At 29.3% G+C, this 13,506-nt stretch overlaps 3 protein-coding genes across 15 annotated transcripts; all 3 read left to right on the forward strand.

The window, feature by feature from the left end:
* The first annotated feature begins 135 nt into the window (after positions 1 to 135).
* On the forward strand, positions 136 to 5,889 carry LOC122399575 (centrosomal protein of 83 kDa). Of its 8 annotated transcripts, none has more exons than XM_043400346.1 (14): positions 136 to 171; positions 251 to 456; positions 1,109 to 1,283; positions 1,522 to 2,186; positions 2,585 to 3,109; positions 3,201 to 3,415; positions 3,487 to 3,649; positions 3,900 to 4,191; positions 4,308 to 4,540; positions 4,742 to 4,885; positions 5,019 to 5,183; positions 5,272 to 5,429; positions 5,559 to 5,688; positions 5,765 to 5,889. In XM_043400346.1, exons 2-14 carry the CDS (start codon positions 454 to 456, stop codon positions 5,831 to 5,833), a joined length of 2,937 nt encoding a protein of 978 aa, XP_043256281.1. In that variant the 5' UTR covers positions 136 to 171; positions 251 to 453; the 3' UTR covers positions 5,834 to 5,889. The 8 variants fall into 8 exon arrangements, with proteins under 8 accessions (XP_043256281.1, XP_043256284.1, XP_043256280.1 ...); XM_043400349.1 differs by having other exon boundaries at positions 152 to 456; positions 2,585 to 2,815; positions 2,876 to 3,109; XM_043400345.1 differs by having other exon boundaries at positions 152 to 456.
* A 1,834-nt stretch (positions 5,890 to 7,723) lies between these two features.
* Positions 7,724 to 10,266, forward strand: LOC122399578 (ubiquitin-like-conjugating enzyme ATG3). Of its 3 annotated transcripts, XM_043400357.1 has the most exons (7): positions 7,724 to 7,848; positions 7,935 to 8,037; positions 8,265 to 8,453; positions 8,992 to 9,252; positions 9,414 to 9,563; positions 9,725 to 9,852; positions 10,026 to 10,266. In XM_043400357.1, the coding sequence occupies exons 2-7, from the start codon at positions 7,966 to 7,968 to the stop codon at positions 10,186 to 10,188; spliced, it is 963 nt and encodes a 320-aa protein (XP_043256292.1). In that variant the 5' UTR covers positions 7,724 to 7,848; positions 7,935 to 7,965; the 3' UTR covers positions 10,189 to 10,266. The 3 variants fall into 3 exon arrangements, with proteins under 3 accessions (XP_043256292.1, XP_043256291.1, XP_043256293.1); XM_043400356.1 differs by having other exon boundaries at positions 7,778 to 8,037; XM_043400358.1 differs by lacking the exon at positions 8,265 to 8,453 and having other exon boundaries at positions 7,778 to 8,037.
* Positions 10,267 to 10,493: 227 nt separating this feature from the next.
* On the forward strand, positions 10,494 to 13,444 carry LOC122399572 (anaphase-promoting complex subunit 7). 4 transcript variants are annotated; one of them, XM_043400342.1, is made up of 7 exons: positions 10,494 to 10,733; positions 10,790 to 10,943; positions 11,085 to 11,408; positions 11,472 to 11,881; positions 12,182 to 12,596; positions 12,714 to 12,988; positions 13,144 to 13,296. In XM_043400342.1, the coding sequence occupies exons 1-7, from the start codon at positions 10,720 to 10,722 to the stop codon at positions 13,154 to 13,156; spliced, it is 1,605 nt and encodes a 534-aa protein (XP_043256277.1). In that variant the 5' UTR covers positions 10,494 to 10,719; the 3' UTR covers positions 13,157 to 13,296. The 4 variants fall into 4 exon arrangements, with proteins under 4 accessions (XP_043256277.1, XP_043256274.1, XP_043256276.1 ...); XM_043400339.1 differs by having other exon boundaries at positions 10,498 to 10,733; positions 13,139 to 13,444; XM_043400341.1 differs by having other exon boundaries at positions 10,498 to 10,679; positions 13,139 to 13,444.
* Positions 13,445 to 13,506: the final 62 nt, after the last annotated feature.

The following is a 13,506-nucleotide window of genomic DNA, read 5'->3' on the forward strand; positions in this document are numbered from 1 at the left end:
TATCGATGTCAATCGGATCAATCCCCAAATGATTTCACAGAAAAGCTGCCTCCGTGCACGAAATGATGTAGCGATCTTCTGATGAATTATACACACTGCTAGAATTACGTAACCGAAAATAGTGTTGTAAAAGGAATTTTATTTTGTTCGAGGTTAAATAAATTTATATCGGTAAAACTTTTTTTTCCATTAATGGCTTTTCCATTAATGCCAAAAGATATTTCGATACCACAAATTTTATTATTTATAGAATTATCTGATGCTATCTTGTGAATCTAAATTGTGAAAATCATCAACTCTATTGATTCTCGTAGATCTCCAGTTGTACAATTCGGCTGGTGTTGCCACAATACGCGTTCAATTACAATTGTTTAACGTAAAAAGATGCCTTTCACGTCAGAGGGTCGTTCGTGTCGTTCGTGTCGGTCGTGAAGCTTTCCACGATAATATTTTATGGTATGGTATTGATACAGTCGCTATCAAAGCTTAGCCTTTATCAATAGAATAACTATGAAAATATAATAATAGAATAATAGATTAACATAATAATTAGTAATTAAATTTTACAATTAAGAAGATTGTTCGAGCAATTAAGTGAAGCGAAATTATTGTACAATTCGTGGGACAATAAACCTGGTTGGATGTAAACAAAGCTTGTCACGTGATCAAAATTTTAATGGTTCGTTGCACCGATTGCACGGTCTGTATCTATCTGTATCTGTATCTGTATCGTACATATGCCATTCATAACGTTAAACGACTGTCAAATTTATACAGAGCACAGAACTATACAGAGTATCCCGTCAAAAACAAGTGTCCGACATAATTATCGTTGGTGTATTCAATAATATAGAAATGTATTTCAGTATAGCTTGAATGGTTTCAAAGAATGAAAGTCCGTAGTATGTACATACATATGTATAATAATAATTGTGTTGATTTTAAGCAAGTTGGTGTAACTACATTGAACAAAGTTATTTATTTCCTAACTCGATGTTTCATAGTAGAGATTCTACTTAATATTTAAAAGTATGATAACGATATAAAAAATATCAAATACCAATTATTCTTTCCAACTAACTATTTGCCCGATTGGAAAATTGGATAGTTGAGTTTAGGGGAACTTGAAATTTGGAGGAAATTACACATGCCTGAAGATATGGACGCTTTGGACATGGAATTACTTAACAATTCGTTTAAAAAATCAAAATCTTCTACAAGTATTTTCAAAGATTCTAATCTACAATTGGTCGGGGGAATGAAAAAGAAGGTCATATTTGAAGGTCATTTCACATTTGAAATAAAACAAAAAAATAAAGCAGACATTTGTGTTTAAGCATTACTTTACTGTTGCAAGTTTTACGATACAATCTCTTATCGCTACAGAAACACAAATATTTAAGCTATCGTGTGCATACAGTTTTTAGCAATTTGTTAATTTTAATTGTTTATGCAATTTTTTTCTTATATTAGTTTTTATATAATTATTTAAAATTATTGAAAAATATTGTTGATATACAGATGCTAACGAGGATGATTTATCGACTGTCGATTTGCTATCCGACGAGGAAATTTCTTTAAAAGAAAAGAAGAATGTATTTGCGACTGGTAGTAAAAGTAACTTGATGGAAGATTTGTTTAAGATAAAAACACCAGTTACATCCGCAACAAGTATCAAATTAAATAATGAATTGGAATCAAAGTTTCATTTTGAGCACGAAGATGTTTATCGATCGTTTTCACAGAAACCAAGCAGCGATCTGGCTACTACGACTACCTCTGTTTTATTAAAAAGAGAATCATCTATAGAAAAACATGTACAAGAGCAAAAAACTGTATCTGTAAATGATGAGGATATTTTAGCGAAATTAATTGATAAATCAGACGCGGTAAATGATAAATCAAGAAGGTCTGGGTTAAGAGAAAACTTATTTGAAAATAAACCTCTTTCATCTGCTACCATGGATTTAATTATTCCTAAGAATACTAAAAAAGCAGAATCAGAAGTTTCGATTAAAACTGCAGAATTTCCAAATACTGCGCAAAAATCAAAATCACAACCAGTCGATCGATTACCTAAGCTTTCTACAGGAGAGTCTCGTAGAGGTAGAAGGAATACAAAAATCATAAATGATCCTCTTGGTTTACTACCCACTGATTTATTATCCGACCAAAATTTTCAACTGGTAATTACATTTAAATAATTGCATATTTAAAAAAAAGTAATTGCTTTTGATACGTTCTTAGTATCTTCATCTATAAACCAATGTCTGGCGACAAGATGTCTTTCTTCGAATAGAAAATTACTGTTTACATTTAAATAGTTTTTCATTTTATTTTTTATATTTGAAAAAAATTCAGTCATTTTACATAGATAATTCTACGTGTAATATATAGAATATAATTCTATAAATTACAAACTATATCTGGCTCTTTGAATTTTGAATTAAGTTAATATAAGTTAGCATTAATTTTTGTTACATAAATAAGAAATAAATATTTCCGTATTTCACAATTTATTAGTTAACCCTTATAATAAAATTTATGAACATATTTTAACTACGCCTTCCTTTAAATTTTTAAGCTAACGGGTGAAAATGTATCAACCAATAAAGATACTAATCCAAAATTGGAGGAAAATTTACCAGAATGGTTGGGTGGAACAAAGAAAGTAGAGGAAAAGAAACAGGACGAAATACATGAGGGAATACCATTAAAGGATAGATTATCTGATAAAGTTGGAAAAGAATCTGCTTCTAATGAAAATATTAAATCTCAAGATATTAAAAATTCCACGGATGCAGCGACAACCGGTGTAAGTGATTCAGAAGCTGTGTCTGTTCCAGAACATTTCTCATTGTTATTTGGTACACAGTTTAATCAACGAGCTGCAATTATGACTATGCAACAGCAAGAACATGAATTGAGAACAGCAACTGTACTTTCTCAACAAAATGAACAGTTGAGCAAGGTATCGGATGCACAACGTTCCATACTTTGTAATCAAGAAAAACAATTTAATTCATTTCTAAAATTACAACTTGAAAAGCAACTTTTATTGGAAAAACAAATAAAAATGCAACAAGAACGTATTAATCGATACATGCAAGTAAACATTTTTTAAAATTTATCATTTGATTCTTACAAATCAGGAAAATGTTAAATAAGATTAAAATATACTTAACATTTTTCTTTTCAAGACATTAATGGCTCAGCCAATTTCGGTATCAAGTACTACATCTGTTTACACGACATGTAAATCAGAAGAAAGTGAAAAATGTTTAGCGCATGAGAAAGAAGAAATGGAAAGTACAATAAAAATGTTACAAATAGATATATCTAAATTAGAAAGTACATTATCCGCTATAAATGGAAAACATAATAACGAGGTGGCATATCAAGCAGAATTCTATGAGTATGTTTCTAGTATATTTTAAATGTATTGCAAGTATAAAGTAAAATGCAATAAAAAAATTTAACTTTCAGAAGGCAAATTTCGTTTTTAAAAGAAGCAATGTTAAAATTAGAAGAAAGAATGAAACAGGAAGTTGAATTTTTAGAAGCAGATTACATGGTAAAATTAGAAAAATTAAGAAATGAAAAGTTGCAAATAGAAAATTTGTGCAAAGAAGAAATTCATAACTTAAAGGTTAATAGTTCTATAATATACATATTTAAGTAGCATTTTTGATCATTTATATCATTGTATTTTCGATTGTATTATTGACAATAGAAATCGGAGTTCATTATATTATTTTATAACAACATATAGTTCTATTATTATTTAAAATAGTAGAAAATTAATTTAAGTTACTTTTAACATATCTGCATAAGATGATATAAATTTTTTAAAACAATAAATATAAATTTATTTATGTAACTTGAAAATATTTAAATAGAATGAACATGCTCAACGTATAGAAGAATGTAATAAACTACATTTGCAACACATAAAACATATACATAGCGAATATTCTAATATAATAGAAAGTATATGTAAAGCTAAGGAGACAGAAAATCAAATAATAGAAACTGTAACAAGTCGAAAGTTTGATATAGAAGATATGTTGGAAAGAGCTAATATAATTATTGAAAGTATGCAGAAAAACAAAGAAAAAATAGAGGTAAAGAGTAACGAAATAATGGAACGTCGAGAAAATTATTTGAAAACGTATGAAGAAGATATGAAAGGTATTTTTAAGAAGTAACTGTATTAACAGTGTAGTTACAAAAGATACTTAACATTTCTTTGAACGACTATCAGTTTTATTTTATACATATATATGTTATATAATAAATGTTTCTAGCCCAACAGTTTGATTTAAAAAATCAGAATAGTGTTTTGGAAGAACATCGTAATAAATTCGTTGAAATGACAGAGAAATTCAGCACTCGTCTTACTCGGTTTGTAACCGAATTAGAAAAACAAATAACACAGAACAACCAGTCGCAAGAATTGTTTGAAAACAGAGCAGCAAATCTTTTACGAGAAAGAGAATTGTTTGAAGAAAAAGTAAAGTGGGAACGAGATTATTTACAGGTAGAATTGAATTTTTGTCACTGAGAAAAGTTTATAGTAAGCGTTAGTGATATACGTATATGTATCTTGTTTGTTGTGCTTTTATAAAAACATTCATTTTTATTATTCTTACGTAGAACTAATAATTGATATAAGTAGCGATAGAAAATAATGATGCATTCGAAAAGTTGTATTCTATTAATAGGTATACTATGATTGTAGACATTAAAGGAGTCCTGGATGAAAGAACAAGAGAGGCAACTAAAATTACTTGCAGAAGAAAGAGAAACAGTAGCGGCAGAAAAAGCACAGTTAGATATTCTAAGTAGATTAAAAACTAATAGTGGTAATGTTGGAAAAATAGAGGTACAAAAGATTATTGAGTATTATGTAGAATAATAAATGCTATTATATTATGTTCAGAAAATTGTATCTATATATCGATAAGTTTTATAATAAAACAACAATAATAATGATTATTTATACTTTTTTTGCATAGTTGGAAGCTGCTATTAAAACTACGCAAGAAGTAACCGCTTGTGCTAATCAAGAAAAATTAAAATGGCGGGAAAAAATTAATGAACTTGATGCTCGTAAACAGATTTTACAAGACAAAGAAAATCTGCTTATTTTACGTGCCAAGGAGCTGGAAGACCTTACACGAGTAATATTTACCAGATATGTTTATAGTAGTTATAATTACTTAATTAAATTTTCAAAGACTAATGTTATATTATTTTGCTATTATATAGTTAACTTTAATTAAAAAGGAAGAAGCAACAAAAGCTTTGAAAGATGCAAAATATTTAGAGAGGCAACATAAAGAAAGACTTGGTCTGTTGCACATGCAGTTTAAGAGAATAACGGAAAGGGAAAGAAAAGTAAGAAATGAAACATACGATGTTGCAAAGTAAGTATATACATTATATGTTCATATTCACTTAAAGAAATTGGTTTGGAAATTAAAAAAAATATTTCTGAGAACATTATTCGTCTTTAAGTATATTTACTTATACTTAAACATGGCTTTATTTTAAAGAGGAATGATATCAGCGTCTTGTGAAACTGAAAAACCGGAAAGAGATATAAATGTTCCACATAATTTTCATAGCGGTGTATTGCCTTTTTCTGTTATGCACTCAACGTCCAAAATCACTTCAGAATTAATGGTAAGAAAATAACATTTATTTCTCTTTTAATATTCTCAAATTTATTAGATTATTTATTTAAAAATATTGTTTGCAGAAGATCGTAGATCCAAATCTGATTATGTTAAAATTAAACCTTGACGATAATTATGATACGATTACCTAACGATGACATGTAAACTTTTGATTAATATTTTATGAGAAAATGAATATGCCAAATTATGTATAAAATTTAATAATAAAACGTTAAACATGTTAAATTGTACATGAATATTTAGTAAATGAGCGAGTGTAATGATAAAACATAGTTCCCTTATTTGAAACATAGGAGAATATTCTTCAGAATTCCATATCCTCATCTATAAACATGGAATTAAAAATATTCTTACAATGATTACGTATGTCATTAAACATTTCACGAAGAATGAGCATTTTTTTAATATTTAAATGCTTAATTAATGGTATAATAAATTTAGATTTTTATTCGAATAGCCTATTTCAGACGTTTAAAAAGTTTCAGGTAGGAATGATATAATTAAATACTTTTGACTATTTATTTTCATAAAATAGTTACTTAAATTTATCCAGAAATTTCAAGAAAATGTTGAAAGAAAACCAGTTGTAAACTTAGTTATATTATTCTTTAATTAAATTCTTTTTGATAAACTAAACAATATGGAAAATATGTGTACCACTTTTTTATAATAGAATTAAACTTACCATTATCAACCATGTAATACTGCAATACATTTATATTTCTTAGTAATGTATCTACTTCGACAAATAAAGATTTTATTTTAAACAGTTCACTTTTTATATGTTGCGTATAAAATATCTAGAAGAAAAACAGAAAATATTAAACATTGTTTTCTAGTTCGATTAACAAAAAGTAAACTTACAATCTCGTCGATAAGATCCATAGAATTGACATATCTTTTTTTGATACTGTTATCAAAATTGTTATAGACATTCTGGAATTTATTTATGAAGTGAACTACTTCCGAGAACATCACAATTGCACGTCTAAAAGAAGACCTTTTAGAGATTCTAAACAATAAAAAAATAGGAACATTCCTAGCAAACGGACCATTCACCGATCGGTGCGAGTTGTAGGTCATTCGTATTCGTTTGCTAGGAATATATCCAAAAATATATTCTTTAAAACTTAACGTACTTATGATAATTATGTGGAATCGGCAATCCCTCGATATTTTCAGAATTATCAACACACAAATTATATATCGTGTGATTATGTGTTGCTAAACGATCAAGATTGTTACTAATAATTTCTTTACAATCATTTGCCTCGTCTGTAATAAATGTACAATCAGATTTAAATTTCCAAATTATTTAAAATAATATTCTTATGTGTAAAAACAAATACCTTTTACAGTTCTCATAGTGTTCATTATATTATTATATTTTAAAATTTGTTTCCCTTTCATTTCCGCAAAATGTTTTTCACGGATTGCTTTCCTTTTATGCCAAAGATCAATTTGTTCCTCAATATTTTCCATTTTAAAAAACCTTCAAATATAACAAGACGAAATACTATGAAATACAATACACAAATCATAGAACACCATAGGCCACAGAGTCTGTCGTAGTTGTGAATACACCAAACTAATTTCTTATCACTTTAATATTAAGCAAATGTATTCCTAATTATTGCAGCTCGTAAGTTATCTGTTATGAATCTCTAAAAAGAAATTGAATCATTAATAACGTTTTATCAATTTATTTGAAAAGAGGAGAGTTAAATGCCTGATAACGCATACGCACGTCATTTCTACCCTAATAAAAATTTCAATATTGGTGCGTTATCCAACACCAATGTGTTAAAAAGGAAAAGGGAGAGCCCGCGCTGGTGATTTTCTCGTTAGACGGCAAAAATTATGTCGGATCAGTGAATGCCAGAAAAACACCCTCACCTCACCCGTTGACGCCGTTGACGGGAGGTCGGATTTCAGTTGTTAAGAGCGAGAAGGCAAATGTGAACCTTTCTCTCTCGACGACTTCCACCAAGTTGCTGAAGCGCCGAAGCTCACGTATGTAAGTAGGTACATACTTACTTACTTACTTACTTACTTACTTACTTACACGGGGTGTATTTAGTGTGCGTAAGTGGTGGGGCAGTTTCCTCTAAGCTAAGCACCGGTCTGCGTCTGCCGTCTGGTAACGGTAACATTAAATACGTTCGACACTGTTGATGTTATACGAATGTTTGCACTTAGCGAATGTTCTTTCTGATCTTTTTCATTTTTAAGAAAATTGAGTACCTTCCTGGACAAATTTGCAATGCAGAGTGTTATTAATTCTGTAAAAGGCACTGCGCTTGGTGTTGCCGAGTACTTAACCCCAGTGTTAAAGGTATGGTTATGTGGGTGCTTATATGATGCTTAGCGATAGATATCTTAATAAATAATCGGTAAAAGTATGTTAAAACATGACACATAATTTTATGTAATGAATATGTTGTCGTTATTCAGCAATTTAAATTAATCGTTTAAATTGTGCTATTACATGCTTTTGACATTAAACTAAACTATAATGAACTAGATTTTTTTAAACATTAATTGTAATAAATACTATTAAAGGAAAGTAAATTTCGAGAAACTGGAGTATTAACACCAGAGGAGTTTGTAGCAGCAGGTGATCATTTGGTACATCATTGTCCAACGTGGCAGTGGGCTACTGGTGACGAAGATAGAGTGAAATCATATCTTCCCAAAAACAAACAATTTTTATTAACTCGTAATGTTCCTTGTACTCGCAGATGCAAACAGGTACCATTGTTTCCGACACACAACAAAGCAACTGTCAAATCATTTTTAATATAATTTTATATAGTTCAAAGTATGATTTACTACATTCTAAAGTTTGAAAAACTCTTTCTAGCAAATTAATAGTCCTGTAAATAATTTGAACATATATAATGTCTATGTTTAAAATAAATGTGAATAATTTAAAAAAAATACAATTTAAATAATTGTTCTTATCGTCATTTCTACAAAAATGTTTAATCGGAACAGTTTCTTCTTTCATGGGAGCTCTTGTATAGTTAAATTAAAAATATTGTAATTTTGTACATTATTTACTTATACAATATGTAATTACAAATTAATTATAAATAATTTATAATAATACATCGATCAAAATTTCATAGTTATAAATTTATATCATTCGCACCTAATTATATGACATATTCTACAATGAATATTCATTTTTTAAGATCGCTGATTATAAAATTAAAATATTTAGTAAAGATTTATTAAGTAAATGTATAATATTAAATGTAACGTAAGTTTTCTGATTAAATTTTAGATCGAATACAGTAAAGAACAAGAATGCATTATAGAAGCAGATGATCCAGAAGGTGGTTGGGTAGATACACACCATTATGATACTAGCCTTGGTGGAGTCGAAGAAAGAGTAACAGAAATGACTTTGGAAGAAACACAACTTTCTCAGTCAATCGGTACAGGAGAAAATAATGAAGGTGATGACGATAATGAAGATGAAGATGAAGATGCAGCAGATATGGAAGCTTTTGAAGTCAGTGGAATGCTGGATGAACAAGATAAAGTAATTCTTACGTATTAATTGTGTCAAAAGTATATTCCATAAATAGGTAGAGCGATTAGCGTTATAGTATAAATTATGTATACAGAGTTCTTACATACATTATATTATAGTTTGTTTTAAAATTAATAACATATTCTAATATAATAAATATTTAAATTAAGTTTGCAGCAGAAACCACAAAGAAACCTGCCAAGGAAAAATGGGAGCCATTTTCTGAAGGAGAAATCATTCACACACGTACATATGATTTATACATTACATACGATAAATATTATCAAACACCCAGATTGTGGCTTTCAGGATACGATGAGGTTTGTTTTTTCACTTAATAAATTCAGCGGTAATAGCAGTTCATTATATTATTTCATACATAATATATAGTATATATATATATATATATATCAATTATATTGTAATTATTTTTAATACTTAAAGAAGTTTTGAAATTTAACGCAATTTCTTTTTACAAAAGAATCGCAAGCCTCTAACAGTGGAAGAAATGTATGAGGATGTTAGTCAGGATCATGCCAAGAAAACTGTTACAATGGAGATTCATCCCCATATACCTGGACCACCGATGGCCTCTGTTCATCCTTGCAGGTAATTTTAAGCAGTTAAATTGTTTTTAAACTTCTTTGACACGTTTGCTCAACGATTATAAAACATATTATTGGTTCAGTTATGGTCATCGGTATGATGTATAGTAGTGAACGGTGTTAAGTAAATAGTTTGTATTATTATAAGGAATTCTTTTCATTGAAATAAAATTACAGACATGCCGAAGTAATGAAGAAAATTATCGAAACAGTAATGGAAGGTGGCCGTGAACTTGGTGTGCATATGTATTTGATAATATTCCTAAAATTTGTGCAATCTGTAATTCCTACGGTCGAGTACGATTATACACAAAATTTTATGCTAAATGCGTCTGGTTAAGAGCTTTATAAGTTTTTACTGTACCTTGAAGATAATCGTGATTTTAGTTTATAAGCTTATAATAAGTAACAAAATTAAGAGGACTGTGAAATATAGAACGTAATAAACACGTTTAAGTTCTGAAAATTGTAACATATTTATCCTTGCATGATACAATTTGGATATAATATTACATTTTTCTTATTTATTTGCAAAAAATGAATTGCCTCCTTAAAAATTTATTATAATGTCTGAATTAAATAAATACATATTAGCAGTAATATTTTTAATTCAAATTTTATTAAAATTAATTGTTATCTGTTCAACTTTATGTATGTACTTACTTACTTACTTACTTACTTACTTACCTGGGTACTCCAAAATACATAGGAGCTTTCAAATTCTAACACCAGAGTCCGTTACTTTTGTTAATAATAAGATCAATAAGGTGGCGGAACTTAAATGTTCTGTGTTTAAATATCAATCATCGTGTTCAGTGTTTGTAAATGAAGGTTTTGCTCGAAGACATTTTATTTATTTGTAACATATTTAATGTATCGCTACGTGTGCGTGTAATGTGAATTATTAATCAAGCCATTTTATACAACTCTATTTTTCGTAGGTTAAGAAGAAATCTCGACAATAATAGACATTATTTAGTACTCCGAGTTTATACTTTATACTTAAAAAAAAATATTTTAGGAAAAATGTCGACTTTGTATGACCAGATAAAGCTTCTTTACGAACAGTCTTTATATTCGAATGTTATTTCGCTCGTAAGTAAATACAAGAAGCAATTAAAAATATTTTCTTGCCAGTGATGGAAATAAAATTGTACGATATCATAGCTAGAATTCAAATTATGTATAAAAAAATATCAAAACTTTAACGCTAATGCAATTGTTCCTGTACTACAGGCAAATTTAGTATTGTCGCTCAGTGAGCATAATTCTGATTTACTACCTATATATGGAAAGTTCCATATTTACGTTTATTACGCGGATGCTCACTTTTACTTGGGAAAATACAAGCGGGCTGAAGCACTTTATAAAAAATCATTACAATTTCGCAAATGTTTATTAAAATCTAAAGGTGCTACAAAACCTTTGGAAGGTCAGAAGGATCTTTTGACAGATGTCGACATCAAATTTCAAATTCATTTGTGTTTATTAAAATTAAAAAATTCTCAAGAAGCGTTCCAAGTGCTGCAAAGCATTCCTGGTAAACAGAGAACTCCAAAGGTAATCGACACGTTTAAAACTAGATTTTCACTTATGTAATGACCGGATATTTCTATTTTCAAGGTAAATATGGCTCTGGCAAAAATGTTCCAAGAACAAGAAATGGAACGCTCTGCGATTACAACTTATAAAGAAGTTTTAAGGGAATGTCCATTGGCCTTGGAAGCTGCGGAAGGTCTGCTTTCTCTTGGAGTAAAAGGAATCGAAGTGAATTCATTAATTGTAGGTTGTGCATCCAGTCTTTCAAATTTAGACTGGTTGAATACTTGGATCAAAGCTCATGCACATATACACAATAAAGAATATACTTACGCTGTATCGACATTAAGGTCTTTAGACAATGTTAATCTACTAAGAGATAATTTCAATTTATTGACAACAATGGGAGAATGTTACTATTATGCCGGAGATGACAAAAATGCTTTGTTATGCTTACGAAGAGCCAGGATCATTGAACCGGATGTTATGAAAGGGTAATAAAACTATAGAATCATATTACATTTCATTGTATCATATTAATATAATGTTTTTCCAAATAAAACTTTTTCTAATTAAATAATTGTTCTAGCGTATATTAATGAAGTAACAATAAAAAAATATTAGTGCTAATTATTATAATAAATCATTCAATTTAGAAAGGATTATTAAATAAATATTTATAATATTTGTTCCTGTATAATTAGTTTAGTTTATTCAAGTTTACCAAACTAACTAATTAATAACAGAAAATGTCCAAGAGATATCTTTCTAAAATTATTATTATTATGGAATAGGGTTGATATTTATGCAGCAGTATTATACAAAACTCATCATATCGAGGATCTTGAAAGACTGATACCCATAATAACAGGAAGCAATGAATGTACCGGAGAAATATATGTTGCGATGGCGTACTCCCTTTATGCAGCTGGGAAATTTAGCAGAGCAAATACTTTAACAACGCAAGCATTGAACTTAAATTCAAGCGATATAGAAGCAATAATACTTAGAGGAAATATTCTTATTGGGCAGAAGAAGTACAGAGAAGCAATATTCTACTTTAGACATGCCGTACAACTGAAATCGTATCGTTATGAACCTCATAAAGGATTAGTAGATTGCCTTGTTGGACAGCACAGATTACGAGAAGCTCTTAATATTGCAAGTGGATCTTGCAAACAGCTTGGACATACTGCAAGAGTTCTCACGGTATTTAAGTTTAGTATGTAAAGGATAAAGTTAATAACTTTATTTTTTTTTATGCAATTATATGAATAGATTCGAGTGCGAGACACTACATGCGAATAAAGAAAAATTCTTCTACAGCTTTATGCTTCCGTACTTATGAAAGATCCAGTTTCTGTTGGTAAAGCAAAGAATCTCTTGGAAAAGGCATTATTACAAGATGAAGTTTATTTACCTGCTGTTTATTTATTGGCTGAAATATATGAACAAGAAATGAACTTGGAAGCTGCAATCGCATTACTCGAAAGACAGGTGGAAATTCAATCAACGTGCAAATTGCATCAAATGCTTGGAGATCTTTGGGCAAGAGTTCATAACGAGGAGAAAGCTTTGGATCACTATGCCATTGCTTTAAAGTAGGTTTTTATAATACTCTTTCTGGTTGTATTACAATTGCTGAAACATTTTCTGTGATACATATAGTATTTAGTTTTCGACATTTATCTATGAAAATCTAATGTAGAATAGTAAGTGTTCGCATGAATCAACATAATGTTTAAAATTAGTCTAGATCCCAACAATAGAAGAGCATTGGAAGGTATGCACAGACTAGACAACTCTTCGAATAAGCTAGATTCAGCTTATTACATGGCTGTGGGTGAGGAACAAACAGATACAACTTACGATGCCGGCGATGGCTTACCGGATACTGATAATGATGAGGCGCCTGATGAAAGTGAAACCGAAGCCGTATGGTCCGATGTGGATCTCGAGGCAAATAGTCAATAATATGAAAATATTTGTTAAAGAATTACGTTTCAATATAATTAAATCAACATTGTATAATAATTAACTTTTATTTCATATAAATATATTTCTTATGTTTGTTACATAATTACATAATTCTCAAGATATTTGTTCATAATTTTAAGAA

Source organism: Colletes gigas, unplaced genomic scaffold (genome assembly GCF_013123115.1).
Source record: "Colletes gigas isolate AHSC1104 unplaced genomic scaffold, ASM1312311v1 Colletes_gigas_Sc00014, whole genome shotgun sequence".
Lineage (NCBI taxonomy): Eukaryota > Metazoa > Arthropoda > Insecta > Hymenoptera > Colletidae > Colletes > Colletes gigas.

What these genes read in the sequence shown, in the direction of transcription:
- LOC122399578 (XM_043400357.1), top strand. Translation starts at nt 7,966, where the DNA reads ATGCAGAGTGTTATTAATTCTGTAAAAGGCACTGCGCTTGGTGTTGCC. An exon ending in ACTTAACCCCAGTGTTAAAG is followed by an intron (nt 8,038 to 8,264) that starts GTATGGTTATGT and finishes ATACTATTAAAG; the next exon opens with GAAAGTAAATTTCGAGAAAC. An exon ending in TGCTGGATGAACAAGATAAA is followed by an intron (nt 9,253 to 9,413) that starts GTAATTCTTACG and finishes ATTTAAATTAAG; the next exon opens with TTTGCAGCAGAAACCACAAA.
- LOC122399572 (XM_043400339.1), top strand. An exon ending in ATTCGAATGTTATTTCGCTC is followed by an intron (nt 10,944 to 11,084) that starts GTAAGTAAATAC and finishes CCTGTACTACAG; the next exon opens with GCAAATTTAGTATTGTCGCT. An exon ending in ATACTGCAAGAGTTCTCACG is followed by an intron (nt 12,597 to 12,713) that starts GTATTTAAGTTT and finishes ATTCTTCTACAG; the next exon opens with CTTTATGCTTCCGTACTTAT.
- LOC122399575 (XM_043400346.1), top strand. An exon ending in CCGACCAAAATTTTCAACTG is followed by an intron (nt 2,187 to 2,584) that starts GTAATTACATTT and finishes TAAATTTTTAAG; the next exon opens with CTAACGGGTGAAAATGTATC. An exon ending in AGCTGGAAGACCTTACACGA is followed by an intron (nt 5,184 to 5,271) that starts GTAATATTTACC and finishes GCTATTATATAG; the next exon opens with TTAACTTTAATTAAAAAGGA.